Genomic DNA, 21,329 nt, shown 5'->3' with positions numbered 1-21,329 from the left:
TCCTTCTAAAGTTATCTAGCTAACACATGCTTTTAATATTCACATGAACTGTCTATCCATTTTCCCATTTATTTAAATAGTTGAAAGGTAACAATTATTTTCACACAGAAAATAATAGCTTTCAATTATCATTAATTATTGAGCCATTTTTACCCAGCATAATAAACATTAGTGTGTCCACCAGCCGATGAGGATAATTGCCTCATACGAAGCACAAAAGAAGATTTCTACACTTTTCTATGTTTAAAAAAACAAATGGTCAGCTATGAAGAATACTTCCAAATGACCAGTTTGTGTTCCTGGTGTGATTAGACTGCTCACATAATGTCTCCTAACTGGGCATGGTAGTGCATTCTGTCACCCCAGCACTGGGGAGGCTGAAGCAGAAGAATCCCTGTGAGTTTGAGGCCATCTGGGCTCCACAGTAAGACACTATCAAAAAACAAAAACCAAACAAACAAACAAACAAACCAACTAGGGCTGGTGGCAAGACGGCCCAGTGAGTAGAGATAGCTGCTGTCCATCCTGACTGTCTAAATTCTGTCCCTGAGACCCACGTGCTGGAAGGCTAGCACCAACTCCCCTAAGTCGTCCTCTGGCTCCACAGGTGCACCCACCCACATATGTGCACACAAAATCAACAAGTTACACACACTAAACCTATTAAAAAAATAAACAAGGCTGGGTGTGGCGATATAGATCAGTAATCCAGCACTCAAGGGGCTCAGACAGAATGATTATACTGAGTTTGAAGACAGCCTATACTACGTGAGTTCTGGGCAAGCCTGGGATATATATAGGGAAAGAGAACTAACTCCTGTATCAAAAGTGTGTGTTTCTAAGTGTGTATGTGTGTGTATATGTATGTGTATATCTGAGATTGTGTATGTGAGTGTGCGTCTGTGTGTATATGAGTGTGCACCTTGTGTGTGTGTGATATGTCCCTTTCATAATCACAGTTTCAGATATCTCACAAATGACATAGATATTCAACTATTTGATCTTCTAAAGGCTGAAGCTCAGGTACTGTGATTGGAATATGACTTGTGTCCCCAGAGTCCATTGGAATTTTCCCCTGGATCCTGGAGTGGTGCTGAAGGGAGGTGGTGGATTTGTGGGGGTGTGGGTCCTTAGAGCACTATAAGCTGGACGTCATTTCTGTGAGGTGCCTTGAGTTCTTGTAAGAGAATTCTTACAGAAGAAGTGTTAGCTCGGCATGTTGGCACACACCTCTCATCCCAGTGCTACAGAGGTAGAGGCAGGTGGGTCACTGTGAATTCCAGGTCAACCTCTTCTACATAGAGACCAGGGTTACATAGTGAAACCCTTTCTCAAGCCAGCAAGCCTAACCCTGCTCACTCCGTTCTTCTGCTCCCGTTCCAGGGCTACCCCAACATGCACCCCCACCTTGCACTTGCTCAGTCAGCCACCAAACCTCCATTGGGCACCTACAGCACCCTGTGCTAGGTACCAGGGACCCTGTGGAATGGGATTCTGTGTCCTCCAGCATGAGCGTCACCTCTGTACCTTTGTCTCCAAACCTGGCACACCTTACGAAGACACCAGTCATGAGATTTAGGGCCTGCTTTGAACTGGCATGTGTTCATGATTCAGTCAGCCATAGTTGTAGAAAGCCTGTTTCTATTCTCATTCTGAGGTTGTGGGTAGGAATCCAGGGGTAGATGTTCCTCAGCCCTGTACAGCTATGATGTGCTAAGCAAGCTACAGGCTGTAAAAGACACCAAAGCTGTGTCAGACTGCAACGATGTGTCTAATAACCTTAGTGTCAGTCTCCTACTCTCTCAATGCACACTTCCTGTGGGCCTACTGTGTGCAGGGCAGGGGACCATGGTAAGTGCCAAAGAACAGACTTCTGGAACTCAGCCTCATGCTCTTGGAGCAAAGGCCCAGATGCTGGCAGGGCTGGAAGCAGTTGGGCAAGCTGAGTTCAATCTTTTTAGAAATTACTCCAGAGACGTTCACTCCTTCTGAACCCATGCCCTTCTCTTCTTAGAGACAAAGACAGTCCCTAAGGTCCTATGAAGCTCTGATGTTCTGAGAGCTTTTCCAACATGTGAAAATGCTTTGGCTGGGCCTGGTGATATAGGTATAATCCCAGCTACTAGGAGGCAGAGGCAGAAGGGTCACAAGGTCAAGGGCGTCTTCACTACAGAGTGAGTTCAAGGCCAGCTTAGGTAACAGGGAAACCCTGTATCGAAATTTAAAAGGGAAAAAAATGGGGCGACGCTGTAGATATAGTGGTAGAGCACCTGCCTAACATGCATGAGGCCCAGAGTTCAATCCCCAGCACAGAAGAAAGGATGGAAGAGAGGAAGGGAGGGAGGGAAGGAAGGAGGGAGGGAAATTTGGGAGGGAAGAGGGAAGGAGGAAGGAAAAAGGAAATGCTGTGAGGTGCACAGTGCTATACACTAGGAGAGGTAGAATAACAATAACAGTGTAGCTAGTAAGTCGCTGCCCAGGTTCAAATTCCAGCCCTGTCTTTTACAAGCTCTCATGACCCTAGGCAGGTCATAGGTTACTTTACTCTCTGAACCTCAGTTTCTTTTATTTATTTAGTCTCTCTCTCTCTCTCTCTCTGAACCTCAGTTTCTTTTATTTATTTAGTCTCTCTCTCTCTCTCTCTCTCTCTCTCTCTCTCTCTCTCTCTCTCTCTCTCTCTCTCATGTCTTGTGTAGCCCAGGCTTGCCTGGTCTTGCTATACAGCCAAGGATGACCTTACATTTCTGATTCTCCTGCCTCCACTTGACATATGCTCAGATTAGTGGTGTGTATCACTCTGACCTGTTTTATGCAGAGCTGAGGATCAAATCCAGGGCCTCACACATACTAGGCAAGTGCTCTACCAACTGAGCCACACCCCTAGTCCTTCAGTTTACCTTCTAGAAGGTGAAGCAATGTGAGTTATTGTGTGTAGCCCTGAGGCCACAGGGTGGCCTGTGACAGTAACTGTTAGTCACCACTATCTCAGCACACTGTCACCAGGAAGCTCACAGCTGCAGTGGGAGATAAAACCAATGGGTGATGGAGCCAGAGGAAAACACTGGACAGTGGATCAGCCGTAGGGCTACCGAGTTGTCCCATAGCAGGTACCCTAAGGATTGGGGCAATTGGAGCCCAGGCATAGCCTTCAGACAAGAAGTAGCAATGCCAGGACACTCCCTAGACCTGGCATGTTAATTCTTGGTTATGATTATGAGCTAAATGCCTGGTGCAGCTACCAATAAACCTAACAAGTTTCTTCAGCTGACACTTAGCGGTTCCAGGGTGTGCCACCCATACCTGTTGAGTTCTGGAGAGGACCCTCCAGTGGGTGACACATCATGAAGAGGCCAGAGCAAGAGCACACACAAGAGAGCATGAAGACTTCCCTGTTCCCTGCACGGAACAGGAAACAAGAGGGCTGGGTGGGGCAGGGACCAAGCTTTTCTCACAAAGCCCTTGGAATATCTGCCTAGGGGTGAGAGTCCATGAAAACAACCTTAATCCCTTCTAAGGGTCCAAGAATGTCCCATCAGTCTCCACTTCTCCAAGGCCCCACATTTCCCATATTTTCTTTTCTTCTTTCTTCCTTTTTTTTTTTTTTTTTTTTAGTTTTTCGAGACAGGTTTTCTCTGTGTAACTTTGCGCCTTTCCTAGAACTCACTCTGTAGCCCAGGCTGGCCTCGAACTCACAGAGATCCACCTGCCTCTGCCTCCCGAGTGCTGGGATTAAAGGTGTGTGCCACCACCACCTGGCCCTTTCTTCCTTTCTTTCTTTCTTTCTTTTTTTTTTTTTTTTTTTTTTTTGAGACAGGGTTTTTCTGTGTAACTGTCCTTGAACTCGCTCTATAGACCAGACTGTCCTCAAACTCACAGAGATCCTCCTACCTCTGCCTCCTGAATGCTGGGATTAAAGGCATTCGCCACCACCTCCCAGCCCCATATTTTCATACTAGGGAACAAATATCCAATGCACAGACTTCAGGGGACAAAGGACATCCAAATCACAACATCCAGGTACCTAAGAGATTAAGCAGAAAACAGAGTAAGCTGACTTCATTCAGCTCAGGAGGCAAACTGGCCAGGGTTAAAATCCAGAGCTCTCGACCTCCTCCTCCTCAAGGGCCTCTTGAGCCAGACTTGCAAGTCTGGGCTTTGATTTTAATGACTGCACCTCACAGGGTGCTGTAAGGACCAGCCCAAAGAACACCCAAGAAGGTCTGCGCCATCCAGAGTCAAGTGCTTAACGGAAGTCAATTCAGGAAATAAGGATGATGCCTTCGTAATCTGACTAAAAGAAGAGCTGGCTCTCTGCTCATCCCTGCATCTTTCCAAGTCTTGCCTGAAAGCTGTGCTCTTCAAGCTGGTGCTCCTTCTGCTGACAGGTCCTCTTAACCCCAGCTCCCCCGCCTCTGACCTTGAACATCAGTCCCACCTCTGGAGTCCTGCACCAACTTGCGGCTCTGAGGATTTGGTTCACTCTTTGATAACTAAACAGCCCCAGGCCCAGCAACTATCCAATCCCAAGCCTTTCCTGGGGCCTTCAACACAAGTGGTTAGCAGCCCAGAACTACCCAGGAGAACTGTTTCCATAAGGCCTCTGTTTGGCTAGAGAAAAGCAAAGACTAACAGTCCCACAGTGGCTTTAACTGATAGTTATTTATCTCCTACAATAAGCTGAAGGCAGCTCAGAGCAAAGGAGGGTTTAGGGAAAAGCTGAGCGCCAATGATTTCCCCATTCTCTGATCCATCATCGTCCTTGACTTTCCTCATGCTGTCCTTCAATTCGTGCTCACAAGAGAGCTGCTTCCCTTCCACACCTCAGTTCTGCATTGTAGGCAGAAAAAGGAAAAGGAAGCAACAAAGACAACAGTACTATTTATTATCCAAAAGTATAGCACATGGTCACCTCTAGCTGCAAAAAAAATCCGGAAGTAAGTAGTTTAGATGGGCACATTGGCTTACAAAATATGGGTAATATTAGTAAGGAAGAAAAATAAAATAATACAGGAAGAAAACTGTAGCCTGTGAGCCAAAGCTGGCTCACTATTTGTTTTTATAAATAAAGTTTTATTGAAATGCAGTTGTGCCCATTTGTTTACAATACTAAAATTGCTGAGTGTTTACTAATACTAAAACTGAATATTTACTCAATACTCAGTGTTGAGTCATGTTAAGAGAGTATCTGGTATCCAGAGTTTAAAATGCTTGCTCTCTGATCCTTTACAGAAAAGCTTGCAAACGCTCCTGGAGTAGAACAGTAGTGGTATCTGACACAATTACCAGCAAAAGGCAGACTTCTCCCGGCCCCATTATAACTCTTACAATAAACCCCCACATTTTATGCCCCTTTGAAGCTGGTTCATTCGAGGCAATGCACAGACTAAGTCCAGCCTTGAGTTGGGAGCTGCATCGAACAGTGGGGACCATGATACGCTGAAGCTTTGGGGACAGAGAGTTCACCCCAATGATCCCAAGACACATGGACTGATACATGACAGGTCAATGGTCCATTGGTGTGTGTGTGTGTGTGTGTGTGTGTGTGTGTGTGTGTGTGTGTGTGTGCCCCAAGCTGTGATTAAAGACATGCACAGTGCTCAGTGTCTTCTGTGCGAACTGAGAACCCGGACTCACACCTTCATGCTTGCAGAGGAAGCACCCTTCCCCACTGAGCCACCTTTCTAGCCCTGTTGCTTTTGTTTTTGAGACAAGTTCTCACTATGTAGCCCAGGCTGGCTTCAGACTGACCATTCTCCTGCCTAAACCTGCCTAACACTGGAACTACAGCCATGGCCACCTACACAGGCATCTTCACATTTCTGTTTCCTGGTTGAGTTCATTGACTTTGCACTCACCAAGGATGAACCGGTTGGTGTTTAATTACAGGGCCAATTGCACCGAATACCACATAATCAAATCACAACGTCAAGGAAGCAAACAAACATAATCTCAAAACAGACCAGTTTTTCTTGAAGACCAATGCCAGCTTGCCTGACTCAGAATAGTCCTCTCAAAAAAAGGCAAATGGTTGATAGCCAATTTCTTCCAATTGTTCAATCCCCTGCAGTTGTGCTGGTGACTGCGTGTAAGCTCCCGAGAAAGGCCAGTGAGGGGACACTCATGAGCAGGGAAAGAGCTCCCTGGCTGACACTCAAAAATTCAACATAATTATCTAGGTCACCTGTAACAAGCTCCTTTCTGGAAAATGCTACCAATGAGATTGGTAAGATGAACAAATTATGCCCATAGTCCAACTTCCTGTGACCTGAGCATAAGAGTCCTGAGCAATGTTTTCTGTGAGTGCTCCCTTCCCCAGCTGCAGGCCTGACAATTGTACCTTAAAAAGCCTCCCCTGAAACAAAAACAAAAACAAACAACAACAACAACAAAAGCCTCCCCTGAAGGGCAGAATTCTGTTCTCACAAATACTTCCCCTAATACCCTTACTTAGTTACAATAAATCACATGCAGGCCCTGGTGAGGCACACAGGGCTGCCCCTCTGCTCCCATGGACAGTTTCTTCTGAGACACTGCAGGAAGACCTCCCTCTTCCTGAAGTAGCACTTGTCTCTTCAGGCTGGACAGAGGCCACCTGTACCACTCTATGCCAACGTAGAGAGGAGCTGTCCATAAAAACCAGCACATCTATAGCTAAATGTGTTTCAAGTTTATATTTTGACAAGCAGTACTGATCCCCCACCCCTTTCCCCCTGCTGTACTGGGAATTGAACCCAGGACCTTGTGTATGCCAGGCAAGCACTCTAACACTGAACTACAGCCACAACCTTTTATCAGTGTCTCTCTGTGTGTACACACACCCACTTTTTATTTTGACATAAGGTCTCACTAAGTTGCCCAGGCTGCCCTTTAATTTTCTCTGTAGCCCCTGAACTTTTGATCTTCCTACCTCAGCTGGGATTACAGGCCCTTTATCATAGTATTTGAAATATTTTAAACATGACATCTTTATGGTCAACCACACAAGCAGTAAGACTGGAACCCACTGCTTTAGCTAGTTCCACAATGAAGCCAGCTTGGCTTGGGACAAACTTGCCCACCCAACATTGGTGCTAGGAAGAAGGCACAGACAAGTCAGTCCTCCCAGCTCGGGAGTAAAAGACCTGGAGCTGGTGGCCCACTCAAGCCAGGTACGCGGGACCGGGAGGGGTACCCTCCTCCGGTAGTGGCAGCATTCAGCGATTCCCCCACCCACGCCCTTCTGGAAGCATCAGCTTGGACACGCAGAGCCAGGAATGCAGCTTTGTCAAGGGACGCGCCAGCGACGGTAACAGGACGGAGGAGTCCCAGGAGGGTTGGGGCGGAAAGTGGGAGACAGGGTTGTTCTTAGATAGAGGTAAGGGGCCTTCTGGCTGGGCTCCCGGGGTCACCGCCCCACCTCGCCCCGGAGCCCGACGTGGCGCGCGCGCTGGGGACAGCAAGCAGGAAGTTGTACTGGGGGCGCGGCTTGGGCAGCATTGCAGGTACACCCGAGGGCACCGCGGGGGTGAGCGCCAGGTCCCTGCACCAGTCAGGAGCGCTAGGGCACCGGAGCCAAGTCCGGCGGACGGACAGACGGTACGTTCTGGAAGGGGAAGGGATCCCGGAGGGATCCCGGATACGGGTTGCTGCATCGAGAGGCTCTGGTCTGGGAGTCCAGAATTGACTGTATCAGGCGGAGGTGATGTGGCTTCCGGCCTCTGGAAGTGCTGCTGGGGTCTCTGGGACCGCGGTCCTCCCGACTAGGTTCGAAAGGGGTGAAAATGGGGGTAGGGAGAAAGGAGAGGACTGCAACAAGGTCTTCCCGAATGGCCTGGGCTCCGGGGGACGGGGAGCAAAGGGCTGTTGTGGGGGTCTCCAGAAGCGGAGGGATGGTATTCTATTTTCTGGGAAGATGGTGTAGATGCACCTGACCAAGTCTGGTCGATCTGAAGAGGCCAGGGGAACTGACAGTGCGGGGGGCGGGGAGAATGACAGAGCCCTTCCAGGAAATGGGAGAGGCTCCAGCACCTGCAAACCCTCCCTGGCCTCCGGAGGTTCCCAGAAGAAAGAGGGCAGGACCATGGCCACAGGTGCAGACGTGCTGGCGCGCTCCGGGCTGGCGTTGATGTCCTGGCGGCCACGGGAAGGGCGAAAGGCCGGGAGAGCGGGCCCTTTAAGGCTTCCGGGAGGCGTGTCAGGAAATGCGCGCTGGGCCCGCCCCTCCGGGACCTGCCCGGCTGAGCCGGAACTCGCCCTCAGCTCGCGGCCTCGGCGAGGGCTTGCACCGCCGTACCTCTGTCAGTGTTCCTCGGGCCGCCTCCCTGAGCCTCCGTGACCTCCCTGCAGCACGCCCTCCCTTAGGCTCGGCGCGAGCGCTTCCGGGCGCTCCCGCAGCCCGCCCTCCACGTAGCCCACGCCTCCCTCTCGGTGCTCCGCTTCCCACGAGGTCCGCGCCGTGTTCTTTCCTCCTCCACCCTGCCCTTCTGTCCCCCTCCCTTGCTTTCTCCCCGCGACTCGTCCCTATTAGGCACCAGCCCCCTGTCGTCCAGCCGGCCGTGGTTGTCAAGGCCCACACCCTTAGCTAGGCCCCTTCTCCTTTCCCTGGGTCTTGTCTCATGACCCTCTCCTCTGGGAGCGAGCGCGATGTGGAGAGGTGCATCTGGGCAAATCCGGAAGCAGAACTTCATCCAAGACGGAGGGGACCGTTAGGTCACCCCGTGTGACAACTGAAGCCTGCACCCGCAGACCCTAGCAGCTTGGCGCCCTGTAGACCAGGGAATGCTTCTGGCCGTGGGGTGACCCCGCTCTTCTGCCACCATGAACAGGGCCCCTCTGAAGCGGTCCAGGATCCTGCGCATGGCGCTGACTGGAGTCTCCGTTGCCTCCGAGGAGGCCGATGCAGACAGCAGGAACAAGCCGTTTCTGCTGCGGGCGCTGCAGATCGCACTGGTGGTCTCTCTCTACTGGGTCACCTCCATCTCCATGGTATTCCTCAACAAGTACCTGCTGGACAGCCCCTCCCTGCAGCTGGACACCCCAATCTTCGTCACCTTCTACCAGTGCCTGGTGACCTCGCTGCTGTGCAAAGGCCTCAGCACCCTGGCCACCTGCTGCCCCGGCACCGTTGACTTCCCTACTCTGCACCTGGACCTCAAGGTCGCCCGCAGTGTGCTGCCACTGTCGGTGGTCTTCATCGGCATGATAAGCTTCAATAACCTCTGCCTCAAGTACGTGGGGGTGGCCTTCTACAACGTGGGGCGCTCGCTCACCACCGTGTTCAACGTGCTTCTGTCCTACCTGCTGCTCAAACAGACCACTTCCTTCTATGCCCTGCTCACATGCGGCATCATCATTGGTGAGTGGGGCCCGGGAGCTGTGGGCAGCAGGATGGGCAGCGTACCTTAAAGGTGAAAACACTGTAGGTACCTTTACTTTATCTGTCCCAGGTCCCTTGCATCATCAGTCCTGGGAAGAGCCCTGTAGAGAACAAATAACTTCCTTATGGTCACTCAGCAAGTTAGGGACCCAGCCAGGGTGAAAATAACAAATGTTAGCAGCAACTGCTACAGCAGAGACAACAGTCCCTGCTTGCGTGCGTAAAATGTGCCAGGCACTCAGATCTAAGCATTTGGTCCACGTTAACTCAACTAATGTGTCTGCATTTTACAGAGGGAAATCCAAGGCACAGAGAGGCTAAGTAACTTGACCAGCATCACACAGCTAATCACTGACGTAGCTGGGATTTAAACATATCACACTTTGGCCACCATGCCACTGTTCTTTCTCAAGAGCTCCAGGATCCTGATTGTCTGTCCAGTTCTCTCTAAAGAGGACAGAGCATCTTTTAATAAGCCCATTGTCTCCCTCTGACACTGCTACCTCGAGGTAACATCTGAAATAGTGGGTAGACATGTTTTAAAATTTATTTCTTACTTTTTTTTGGTGTGTGTGTCGAGAGGGGGTACACAGAGATCAGAGGACAACTTGAGAACTGGCCCTTTCTGCCACCACATGGGCGCTGGGGATTGAACTCAGATCATCAGGATTGGCACAAGCACCTTTACTCACTGAGCCATTTCATTGGTCCTGTATGTATGCTTTAAGAGGCTTTAACTGTCTTTCCAGACGTGAGTGTTGTGCTGATCATTACACATGTAGCATCCTCTTTTACCCAGAAGCCCTCTAGGTGGTGGCATTCCCTGTGGACCTCTCCATACAGTTGAGGAAACGGAAACTCACAGAGGCTAGGCTACTTGCCAGGGCCCCACAACTAAGATAGGCTGGGATGCCATCCCAGATTGGCCACACTCCCTGGCCTGGGTTTCAAGCCAGTCTGCTTTGATCCAGCCCACTGGAAGTCAGCACTGTGCAGTCAGACACATTAACTACAGGCCAAACGTGCTTAAATTCAGACGAACTTTTAAACATCTAGCTCCTCAGCTACAGGAGTTAGAACCTGATTCCGTGACCATCTTTGCAGTGCCCAGTAGTCATATGTAGCTCGGGGCTCTTGGCTTGGACAGCATGTGTTAGGGAACATGCCTGGCGGGTGTTAAGTGACTGCTGGGTTACAGAGACCAGGGCATCTGTTCCCTCAGGTGGAAATGTGACCTTCATTTGTACCCGCCCAGGTTCTTTAGTCTGTCTTGTTTGGCCTACTTAGTCTTCTCTGGTGTCTCAAGGGCCCAGGCTGGGAGCTCTGGATGTGGGGACAGGCCGATACATATATCTGCCCTAGAAATATTCCCCTGATTGAGCAGCTTCTGAATCCAGTAAGGGGTCTGGGCCAGAGAGAGGGCAGGTAAAAAGCTGTCAGCACTGGGGGACTCCCACCTGCCCCCCCCCCCCCACATACATCCTAAGAGAACTGGTACTCCTTACTTCCTTTGTCCTACAAGGTACCCTGGGATCCCACTTAGTTTACCAGCCCTGCCAGGGTTAGAGGGGATGGTCCCCCTAGTGGGGGGATTTACATGCAGGAAGGTACCAAAGGAACCAGTAGCTGATAGTGAGGCAGCTGAGAGCCATGGCAGCCCACCTGAGTGGCACGGAAAAGTGGATCGCTGTTGCCCCCAGAACTGGCCCCATCTGTTTCTTCTCCCCTCCCTTCCTTCTGTGAGGGAGGGCCTATCTCTGATAAGGGCTGTGGGGGTTCTAGAGGGAGTAGGGAGCAGGAGGAGCAGTCTAAGCAGACTTACTGAGGAGTCCTTGCTGACATGAGGCTGCCCAAGTAGTACAGACTGGACACACACAATAGAATGAGTAGTCTTTCCTGGGGACAGTGGGGAGCCACAGAGGAAGATCATTTTAGTTACAAGACAAAGAGTAGATTGGTTAACATGGGAGCAAGAACATGGCCCCAATTTTTATAGATGAAGGAAATTGGAACTCAGAGAGGTTAAGTAACTTCACCCAGGTAGCTCAGCTTCAAAATTACAGAGCAGTCAGAGTCCAGATCTCTCTGATGCCTGTGCAGATCCTGCTATTCTATGTTTCTGATCCTTATGGAAGCAGTAAGCCTCTGCCTTGTGAGAATACAGGATCTAAATAAAGAGACCAGAGTGTTGCCATGGGCAGGCACCTACCGGCCAGGGACAAGTACCTACTGGCCAGGGGCAGGCACCTACCGGCCAGGGACAAGTACCTACTGGCCAGGGGCAGGCACCTACCGGCCAGGGACAGGCACCTACCAGGCAGGGGCAGGCAAAGAGCGTTGTGTTAAAGGGCAGGGAGCAGGAAACTGGGAAGAGGCCTGGGTACTTGGTGGATCTAGAAGGGATTCCCCCGGAGAGGCCAGCTTTGGCCTTGAAGAATGGTAGAATCCCTGGAAAGACTAGCATTTTGGATGCAGACACACAGAGCTCTGTAGTGAGAAGTGGGGAGCTGAGAAGGTGGCTTGAGGCCATCGAGTCACAGAGGAAGTGCTGGCCAGATGCGGGAAGCCCAGTGCTGTGGCCCAGGGAGCCATGCAGGTTCCTTGAACAGAGGAGACCCAAGAGTGTAGAGTCTGTCCCCAAGGGACTCTGCAAGCAACATCAGGCCAGGAGCAGCTCTGACCTGATGCTCACACTGAGGGAGCCGAAGCAGTCCTGTCCTTGCCCAAGGTCACTTTAGCCACCAGCTGGCCCTCCTCCTGTAGAACATTCCCCCTGCAGGCACGTCCGTTGTAGCCCTCATTACAGTGATCACCATTGTAATTAGAGAGGTAACAGGGCCACACTGTCCTTATACCTCCCCCCTGCTAGACTGTGGCTGGGGGAGGGGGAAGGGGAGAGGCAGGTTTTCATTCTGGCCTCTACTCCCTCAGCCCTTGTTTGGTGTGGGGGATTAAATGCCGGATGTGCTGGTGATAAGGGCCACAGAACAGTCTGAACTGTGGTATCAGAATCTCGTCCCTCTCCTTCCCCTTCTCATCCCTCTTCACCTTGTCACTCTTCTGTCTCTGATACAGGTGGTTTCTGGCTGGGTATAGACCAAGAGGGAGCTGAGGGCACCCTGTCCCTGGTGGGCACCGTCTTCGGGGTGCTGGCCAGCCTCTGCGTTTCCCTCAATGCCATCTATACCAAGAAGGTGCTGCCGGCGGTAGACAACAGTATCTGGCGCCTAACCTTCTATAACAACGTCAATGCCTGTGTGCTCTTCTTGCCCCTGATGGTACTGCTGGGCGAGCTCCGTGCCCTCCTTGACTTTGCTCACCTGGACAGTGCCCACTTCTGGGTCATGATGACGCTGGGTGGCCTGTTCGGCTTTGCCATCGGCTATGTGACGGGGCTGCAGATCAAATTCACCAGTCCCCTGACCCACAATGTGTCAGGCACAGCCAAGGCCTGTGCGCAGACAGTACTGGCTGTGCTCTACTATGAGGAGACTAAGAGCTTCCTGTGGTGGACAAGCAACCTGATGGTGCTGGGTGGCTCCTCCGCCTACACCTGGGTCAGGGGCTGGGAGATGCAGAAGACCCAGGAGGACCCCAGCTCCAAAGAGAGCGAGAAGAGTGCCGTTGGGGTGTGAGCTCCTTCAGAGACCCAGCACTGAAGGCTTCCCGTAGAGCCAGCTGGTGTGGCCCTGAGCAATATTGTTTACATCCTCCTTGGAGTATAGTCTAAGAGGAGCCAGGGTCTTTCCTGGGAATGTCAGAAAGCTGCCAAATCTCCTGTCCGCCCCAACCTGTCTTGGGAAAACTCTCCTGGGAGTGGCACCCCTTCCTGCCTCCTCTTGGGGCCTGTCTACCTCCATGTCGTCTCTGGGGTTGGGGCCAGCTGCAGCCTTAAAGGGCTGGATTGATCACAAGGGAGATGGGTTGTGACTCCACTATGGCTAGCTGAAGGGAGTTGGGTGACTCCACATCTCTGGGACCCAGGGCAGGTAGAGTAACCAGGTGCTATTAACATCAGGAACACCCCAGCCTGCCTTTGGAGGGAGGTGGGAGCTTGGCCAAGGGAGGAAATGGCCACTCTGCCCTCTTCTGTGTGAATGGGTATGGCAGACCCATTCATGGGAGCTGCAGCCAGGAGTGGCTGATGAAAAAACATTCACCTCTGCACTCCATATTTGCAGCTTTAGAACGGGGGAGCCACACATCTTTTACAGGTTAAGTAGGGTGATGAACCCCTCCGCAGCCCCTAACCCCAGCTTTACTGCCTGGCTTCTCTTGGCCCAGAGGGGCCACCATCCCTTTCTCCAGCACTTGGCCCAGCTACCTAGCTGTGCTCCGTTTCTGGACTCTCTTCTCCATCATCGGCCTCCCCCAACACCTCCATCTGCAGGTAGGTAGTGGGGTCCACTCTTAGCCTCTGTTCCCTTGTGCTTGGACCCCCGAGCCCCTCGTGACAGTAAGAGACGTTTTGTGTTCTCTGAGACTGGGGCTAAAGGAGCCCACTGATTCTCAGAATTAGCCCATCTGGCTCCCATCACAAATAACCTAGACCAGGTGGCTAAGAACAGAAGTTGGTTTATAACTCTTCTGGGGACAGCAAAGCTCAGATCAAGGCACCCATAGACCCAGTGTTTCCGAGAAACATTCTGTCCACACACTCATGTGGGAAAAGTACAGACAAGCTCCCTTGGGCCTCTTATATAGGAGCACTAGCCCCATTCATGAGAGTTCTACCCCATGACCTGATCACCTCCAAAGCCTTCAACATAAAGACTCCAACATGAATCCAGGGACAGAAGCGCTCAGACCATAACCCCAGCACCACACCCTCATAACCTCAGGGTAGCGTCATTCCCCTAGTCCCTTCTCTTGCCTTTTGTACCCTCATTTCCTTGGGTAATGTCTGATGTTTTTGTTCCTGTCATAAAAAGATGGGGAGACTGTGTCCAGCCTTTGATTCTTATTTCCCACAATCCCAGGTTCTAATGAAGTTGGTGGGGCCTGATGCCCTGAGTTGTATGTGATTTAATAAAAAAAAAAAAAAAAGACATAGAGGGTGTGTGTGGACTGAGTGAGGGACACAGGGCCCAGTGGAAATATAAAAGCCAAGTCTGCAGGGACCCAACTACAGCAGGCAGCCTTTCTGAGCCTGGAATCTCTTAGGACAAGGATCCTCCATATACTTACTCTGGGAAGTGGGTGGCCAGCGTTGAAGTTGCCATCAGTACCAGCTGCCACTGGCTGTGCACTTTACTGACGGCAGACATGGCACTGAGAGCTGCCCACCTGCCCTTCGTCTCCACAGCCATTCCTACTGTGTGGGGTGGGAGCCATTCCCCACCCCATTTTACAGATGAGGACACTGAGGCTCACAGAGGCTTGTGTAGAGAAAAGTAGCAGAATTCAGTGTGGCTGCTGTATGTGGTTCTTTACCCCCAGTAAAAGCCTTTCTTCAACTGCTCTTAAACAGAACAAAAGCAACAAAAAAGCTATGAAGCTGGGGAGCTGGTCCTGTCAGTACAGTGCTAGCCAGCCTGCACGAGGACCTGAGGTCCATCACTGGAACCCACGGGGAAAACCAGGCATGGGGGCACATACCTGTAGTCCCAGCGCTGGGGAGGCAGAGACAGGTAAAGCCTCCAGCCAGCTCAGCCTAATCCCTGGGGCTCAATGGCCAGCCAGCCTAGCTTCATTGGTGAACCCAGGCCCTAGCGAGAGAGAACCTCTCAAAAAAACTATTGGATGACACCTAAGGTTGACTCCTAGCCTCCACATGTACACACATCTATGCATGTGTACACACGTGAACACACACACACACACACACACACACACACAAATGGTAATGATTGATTAGTAAAGTCTGTTGTGGGCTTAGCGTGTGCCGGGCACTGGTCTAAACACTGATGTACATTCGTGTTCCAGACAAGTTCTGGTAGCATCCTCTTGTCACAGATGAGGGCTCCCCAGTACAGAGAGGTGAGCATAACAGCTCACAGAACAGAGCAGACTCCCTGTCTGCACACTGGGATGCTCCATGAACACACGGACAATGGCCAAATCATCAATGGCCATAGTATTCCGACCCACAGCCTTGACAGCCACCGAGACCAAAAGCCAACCACCTCCGCAGTGTTGAAACAGGACAATCAGGTCTCCTCCCTCAGGCTACCTCCTCCGTGGACAGACACTCCCAAGCCAGAACCCACACCCTCCTAGCCTGCCCACCCCCAGTTAGCTTGCTGCTGGCACCCCCTGGGCCATCTGTCCAAAGGTGGCAGCCCTGAAGCCTGCCTTTTCTTCCCAGCAGGCCTCCTCCCTTCTCTGCCTACCTCTACCAGCTACTGTATTTGCAATGGTGGCCAACTCCCTCGCCATAGCAAACTCTAACCAAATCATCCTCATGCATTATCATCTGGGTGGTGTGGAGGGGCCCCAAAACAGCTTGACCACACAGCTGCCATGACAGACTTAGGGGCCCAGACACAGCTTCTGTGACAGGCTTACTGGCAGGCAGCACCCAGATCCAGGAAAAGCCTTAAGCTGATACCATCCAGGGATCTACCCAGGATGGTAGTACCTAACCAGGGAGGGGGAAGTACCTAACATCCCAAACATTCCGACCATTAGATAAGGTGGCCAGATGTCCCTGAGTTTAGCACATACCTATTTTTGTTTTAAAGATACCTAGACAATTATCAGCCAATCAGGGTCCTGAACCCTAGAAATCCCCTCACCCCAACCTCTGCTATGATTTAAAAAAACAAAAAAACCAAAAAAAAAAAAAAACCCAACACCTCTACCCTGCTTGGGCTCAGGGCTCTCTGCTCCCACTGATGCATGGGACAGACAGACCAAGGCCTGGAGCTTGAAAATAAAGGCTCTTTGCCTTTACATGCAAGATTCAGTCTCCATGGTGGTCTTTTGGGGGTCCCCGAGATCTGGGCATAACAGTGGTAAACACAGAACTAGAGAGACCTGTAAAAGGCCCCCCAAATTCCAAATCTTAAAAAAATACCACCGGTCAAAATAGTTTGTCACTCTTTGAACTTCTAGGTTTTGAAGTTAGCTGAGCCCAAGTTGCAATCTGTCTAGGCAGCTTTCTGTGACTGTCTCGAATAATACCTGAGTTCATCAACTTATAATGAGAAATGGTTGGCTAGGCAGGATAGCTCTGCCTATGATCCTTGCACTCTGGAGGAGGCCAGAAGAGAGAAAGTTTGAGGATAGCTTGGGCTGTGGTGATATTTGTTTGTGCTCTAACAAATAAAGCTTCCTGGAGATCAGAGTGTGAGCTAGCCACTAGAGGCCAGGCAGTGATGGCACACACCTTTAATCCCAGTACTTGGGATGTGGAAACAGGAAGTGATATGGCTGGGCAGAGAGAGGAAGTGATAAGGCGGGGTGGAGACAGGAGCTTGGCCCTGTCTGTCTGAGGATTCCTAGAGGTAAGAAGTCTCTCCAGTGGCTGCTGCTCTGCTTCTCTGATCTTTCAGCTTTCACCCTGATATCTGACACCGGGTTTTTATTATTAAGACTAATTAGAATTCGGGCTGCATTGAGCAATATAGCAAGACTCCAGAAAGGGCATGTTTTTCTAACTATTTGTGAGTTCAGTCCATGACTAATGGCCCTGCTTTGGGCCTGTGTTGAGCAGCACATCTTGGCTGGATTATGAAGCAAAATCATAATAATCACTGACCTCATAACTAGAGAGCCCATGACAAGGGGGGCTCACCCTGATGTCTAAGGACTTCTCACTAGGCACTCCTGCACTGCTGCCTAAGGGTTCTAGATCCATGGTAACCAAGCCTACGACTTACAGATGACCTCTGGGGTGGCTGAGGATCCACACTATAGCAAATGTCAGCCTTGCCATCTGTTTCCTTGATCATCACACTGCCGCAGCCTCAGTTTCCTGGCCATGTCTCGGCTGTGACTGTAATGTCTTGACATCTCAGAACCTTGTCTGCCTAATCTGTAGAGTAGGATGACACTATTCCCTCTTCCAGAGGGGAGTGGAGTGACGGGATCACAGTAGTGGAAAAGGCCCATTAAGGTAAAAGCATTTTCTTCAGATCAAGACAATGGAATCTCCAGCCTGGATGAAGACCTAGCATTCCAGTTGGGCAGGTCAGTCTCCAAGGGCCACCCTCAGGAAGCAGAACCACCTTACACCATGCTAAAGAGCTAGGAGGAATAATTATCCCTTCAATTAAATAATATATCTTTCCTTCCCAGAACTCCTGCCTCCTGGCACAGTCTCTTACAGGGACATAGCCAAGTAGCTTCGTGAGTCTGCCAGCTTTTCTTTAAAAGAAAATAGATAAAAATAAAAAATAGCACATATATATAATTTTATGTATGGATGTTTTGCTTGCATGTATGCTTGCATCATGTGCATGCCAGGTGCCAGTGGAGGTCAAAGAGGGTGTTGCATGTAGGTTATACGGCGCTGCTCGTGGCTGGCCGCCACCGGAAGAGAGTGCTGGAGGAGAGTCACGAGCCATGGTTACCTTTTTAGAGCTTTATTGGGAGAGAGTGGGGGAGAGAGAGAGGGAGAGAGAGGACAGATGGAAGGAAGGAGCAGAAAGGAAAGAGAGGGACGCACAGAGGGCCCACCCGCTTTTTAGGCTAGGACACCATCTCAGGCTGATGACGTAATTAAGGACCGAATCCTTACATCCCAGACTTTCACTTATTATAAAAAAAGCAGGTGGATGGGACTAGGGACGTCGTTCCTCTCAAAAACTGCTTCCAGCTGACAATTGGACATCGGTTGGCTCTTGGGGGAGTCTTCTGAGGTAGACAGGCGTTGTGGGATGCTGTCTGTCATCCATTAGCTCTGGAGACATGTATCCCTCTTGGCTGTGGCTGGGAACTTTCTGTTTGACAAGATGTTGATGATCTCTGGACTCCGGTTCTGTGGTGGTCCTGTACCATTAGCTGAACAGTGAGTTAGAACAGGGAACTGGGAAGAGAAAAGCTTGTGGTGCATGAGAATTTATTTTTTGGAATTAGGGACAAGGCAAAGACCAGGGCCCTGTCTGTATGCATGTGAGAATGAGTGGGTGGAGTTAAGATGAGTTAGGGCTAGAGTCAGTAGAAGCCGTAGAAACCGCCCAAGCCCGCCCATTTGAGCCTGCCCACTGCCGGCAGAAGTCAGACAGACAGAAAAGGTTGCACGTGGCAGACACAGAAGTGGGGAAGGAGAAGGGTTTAGAACTTTAGTAGAAAGCTTGGGGATAAAGTAACTCTTATTTGCCCGTTCGCTGGCAGAAGTTCCCGAGACACTGTTATGCAGCCAGGTTTACTAGTGCCCGCCCCTGTCCACCAATGTAGGTGGTAAATGTATCGTATCTGCCCATTTGTCTCATGGCTGTAGCAAAGGGAAAAATAAAAAATTAAAATAACAAACCGGGATCAGACTACAATCTTGGGCGTCCCCAAGAGTGGAGAGAGATCTATGAATCAGCTCAAGTCACCGTTCCTCTTCGTCAAGGGAAGGTGAGGGCTCGGCTGTACTGCAGTTGGTCCACCGTTGAACCCTAGACACCATTTACCTCCTCTTCAGGAGCGAAAATGTGCCTGCCATTGCCAGTACAGCCCGAGGACAACCCCCGGGGTGTCCGTCGCAAAGAATATAGCTCAGACTACAGCCGCAAGAATGGCAGACTCACTGTGAAGAATCATGACGGTATCAGTAGTGGTAGCTGTGTGGGGGTCCAGTGGAGGCTGCGAGGGATGCACATGTGCTCGTGGTCTCGCCGTCTTGCTGGATGGGGGAAGAGGCAGCAGCGGTCACAGCAGGTCCTCGGTGCTTGGTGGTGTATCAGAGTCTGAACGGCACCAATGTTGGTTAAACAGCACGCTGCTCGTGGCTGCTTTTTAGGCTGGGACGCCGTCACAGGCTGATGATGTAATTAAGGACAGAATCCTTACATTGCATTCCCTGGGACTGGAGTTAGGAACTTCAATGCTAGTGCTGGGAATTGAACCTGGGTCCTATGGAAGGACAAACAATGCTCTTAACCACCAAGCCATTGCTCCAGCCTTTAAATTATTTTATTAACCAGACTAAGAACCCCAAGCAGAGACCCCGATTTCCCTGGTAACAACAGGATGAGATAACACATGTGGCATACATGACCTAGCTCCCGGAGGAAGAGCAGTGTGACTTTGTACAGACTTATCCCATCTGCTACCCAGACCTGGGGATTTGACTGGGAGGGCTGCCGGGACAGCTCCGTGCCTGCTAGGAGAGACCTGACCTGTGGGGGCTGCCCTCACCTCCCCAGGGCATCTCTGCTCCTTCCCTCCTGCTGCCGTCATGGGAAGATGAACGTAATCGGCACAGGCATGAAGTCCTAATGAGAATACCAGCATGGACCACCAGTTACATCCATGTGGACTGAGTGGGGACCACAGAGAACTGGACTGGAGGGCCAGCTCCCCAACTCCTGTCATCTATCATTTGAGCATGTGGTCTTGTCTAGTCCGTTTTGTGTTGCTATATCAAAACACCTAATTCTGGACAATATATAAAGACAACAGGACCATCTGCTCCTTGTTCTGATAGTTGAAAGATTTAAACAGCATGACATCTGTCCAGGGTGCTCCTGGTGTGTCCCGTGTTACCTGGTGTCATGGGTGTGCGCCAAAGACTGGCCCTCTGTGAGGGAAGAAGCAAGACTCTGGGAACAGCCAGACTGTTATAACAGCCCACTCTTGTGGGAGCTAATCCACTCCCGAGACCAGCATTAGTCCCACCACGATGCTGATCATGACCAATCACCTCCACTAGGTCCCGCCTCTTAAAGAAGTCACCCCTTTGTCCAAATCTTCCCACTGGGGACTTGTGGGGTAACTGTCTCCAAACTATGGCAAGCCTAAATTGCTAGAACTTCCTTGCAAGAGAAACCAGAAGTCTGGAACTTTATATTCAGTCTCTTGGTCTTTAAAGGAAACTCAGATTGTGAGATACTGTGTGGGCTGTGTGGCAAACATACATGCTGGCTGCAACCCAGGGCCGTGTGTGCAGGTTTCTTGGCATTTAAATTCTTTGAAAGTTTGCCACATCTGTGAGAGGCTGAGCATCACACAAGACCCATGGAGCAAAGGTGACCGCAGGTCTATAAGTGAGAGGCCACCATGGCCTGGCTCAGTTAGCAATGCCCTTCTTTCTCCACCTCCACAGAGACAAGCTTCCAGAAAGATCTCTCTGGCTGCCTCTGCCATTTTCCTGCAGCACTAAACAATTCTGGATTATACTGAGTCTTTCTTGTCAGACTTTCTTTGGGATCTCCAGCCCCCAAACAATGACACAGAGACATATTATTAATTATGAAAGCTTGGCCTTTAGCTTAGGCTTGTTCCCAACTAGTTCGTATAACTTACATTAACCCTTTTCTGTTCATCTACATTCTGCCATGTGGTTTTTGTTTTTTTTTTCAACCTCTCCTCCATTCTGTATGTCTGACTCCCTCTGTGTCTCACTGGTGTCTCTCCATGAACCTCAGATTCCTCCTGTTCCTCTCTTCCCCCTGAAATCCCACCTATCCTCTCCTGCCTAGCTGTTGGCCATTCAGCCCTTTATTAAGCCAATCAGGTGCTTTAGGCAGGCAAGGTAAACCAGTGACGCATCTTTACAACTTGTTCAAACGTCCCACAACCCTGGACTTTGGGGGCAGGTGGAATGTTCCACAGCCTTCCTTACTGACCTCTTGCTGCTTTACAGGGAGTCTGAGAGACCAGTTCTGTGGTTGGTGTTGCTACTGCGATATAACAGTGTGAATGAGGGACTGACTAGCAGCAAGGCTGGCTGTTATCCTGAACAATACTGGCGGGGGTGCTCCACGATCTCTTCTGAGAGAGTCAAGTGGTGAATTCTAGCCTACCAATTAATCATGTCAATAGGTCGGAAAGGCACAGTCATTTGGTAGCAACACTGAAGTCTACCCACAATTCCCTCTTC

At 50.6% G+C, this 21,329-nt stretch overlaps 1 protein-coding gene across 2 annotated transcripts; it reads left to right on the top strand.

The window, feature by feature from the left end:
* Window positions 1-4,900: 4,900 nt before the first annotated feature.
* Window positions 4,901-14,300, top strand: Slc35c1 (solute carrier family 35 member C1). Of its 2 annotated transcripts, none has more exons than XM_052724821.1 (3): window positions 4,901-7,285; window positions 8,805-9,334; window positions 12,431-14,300. In XM_052724821.1, the coding sequence occupies exons 1-3, from the start codon at window positions 7,254-7,256 to the stop codon at window positions 12,988-12,990; spliced, it is 1,122 nt and encodes a 373-aa protein (XP_052580781.1). In that variant the 5' UTR covers window positions 4,901-7,253; the 3' UTR covers window positions 12,991-14,300. The 2 variants fall into 2 exon arrangements, with proteins under 2 accessions (XP_052580781.1, XP_052580783.1); XM_052724823.1 differs by having other exon boundaries at window positions 4,901-7,575.
* The last annotated feature ends 7,029 nt before the right edge of the window (window positions 14,301-21,329 follow it).

This window comes from Peromyscus californicus, unplaced genomic scaffold (assembly GCF_007827085.1).
Source record: "Peromyscus californicus insignis strain IS unplaced genomic scaffold, ASM782708v3 Scaffold_7__1_contigs__length_154581171, whole genome shotgun sequence".
Classification (NCBI taxonomy): domain Eukaryota; kingdom Metazoa; phylum Chordata; class Mammalia; order Rodentia; family Cricetidae; genus Peromyscus; species Peromyscus californicus.
The sequence above is the reverse complement of the archived record's forward strand: the minus strand, read 5'-3'. Positions and strand labels throughout refer to the sequence as shown.

What these genes read in the sequence shown, in the direction of transcription:
- Slc35c1 (XM_052724821.1), top strand. Translation starts at nt 7,254, where the DNA reads ATGCAGCTTTGTCAAGGGACGCGCCAGCGACG. An exon ending in CAAGGGACGCGCCAGCGACG is followed by an intron (nt 7,286 to 8,804) that starts GTAACAGGACGG and finishes CACCATGAACAG; the next exon opens with GGCCCCTCTGAAGCGGTCCA. An exon ending in CACATGCGGCATCATCATTG is followed by an intron (nt 9,335 to 12,430) that starts GTGAGTGGGGCC and finishes TCTCTGATACAG; the next exon opens with GTGGTTTCTGGCTGGGTATA.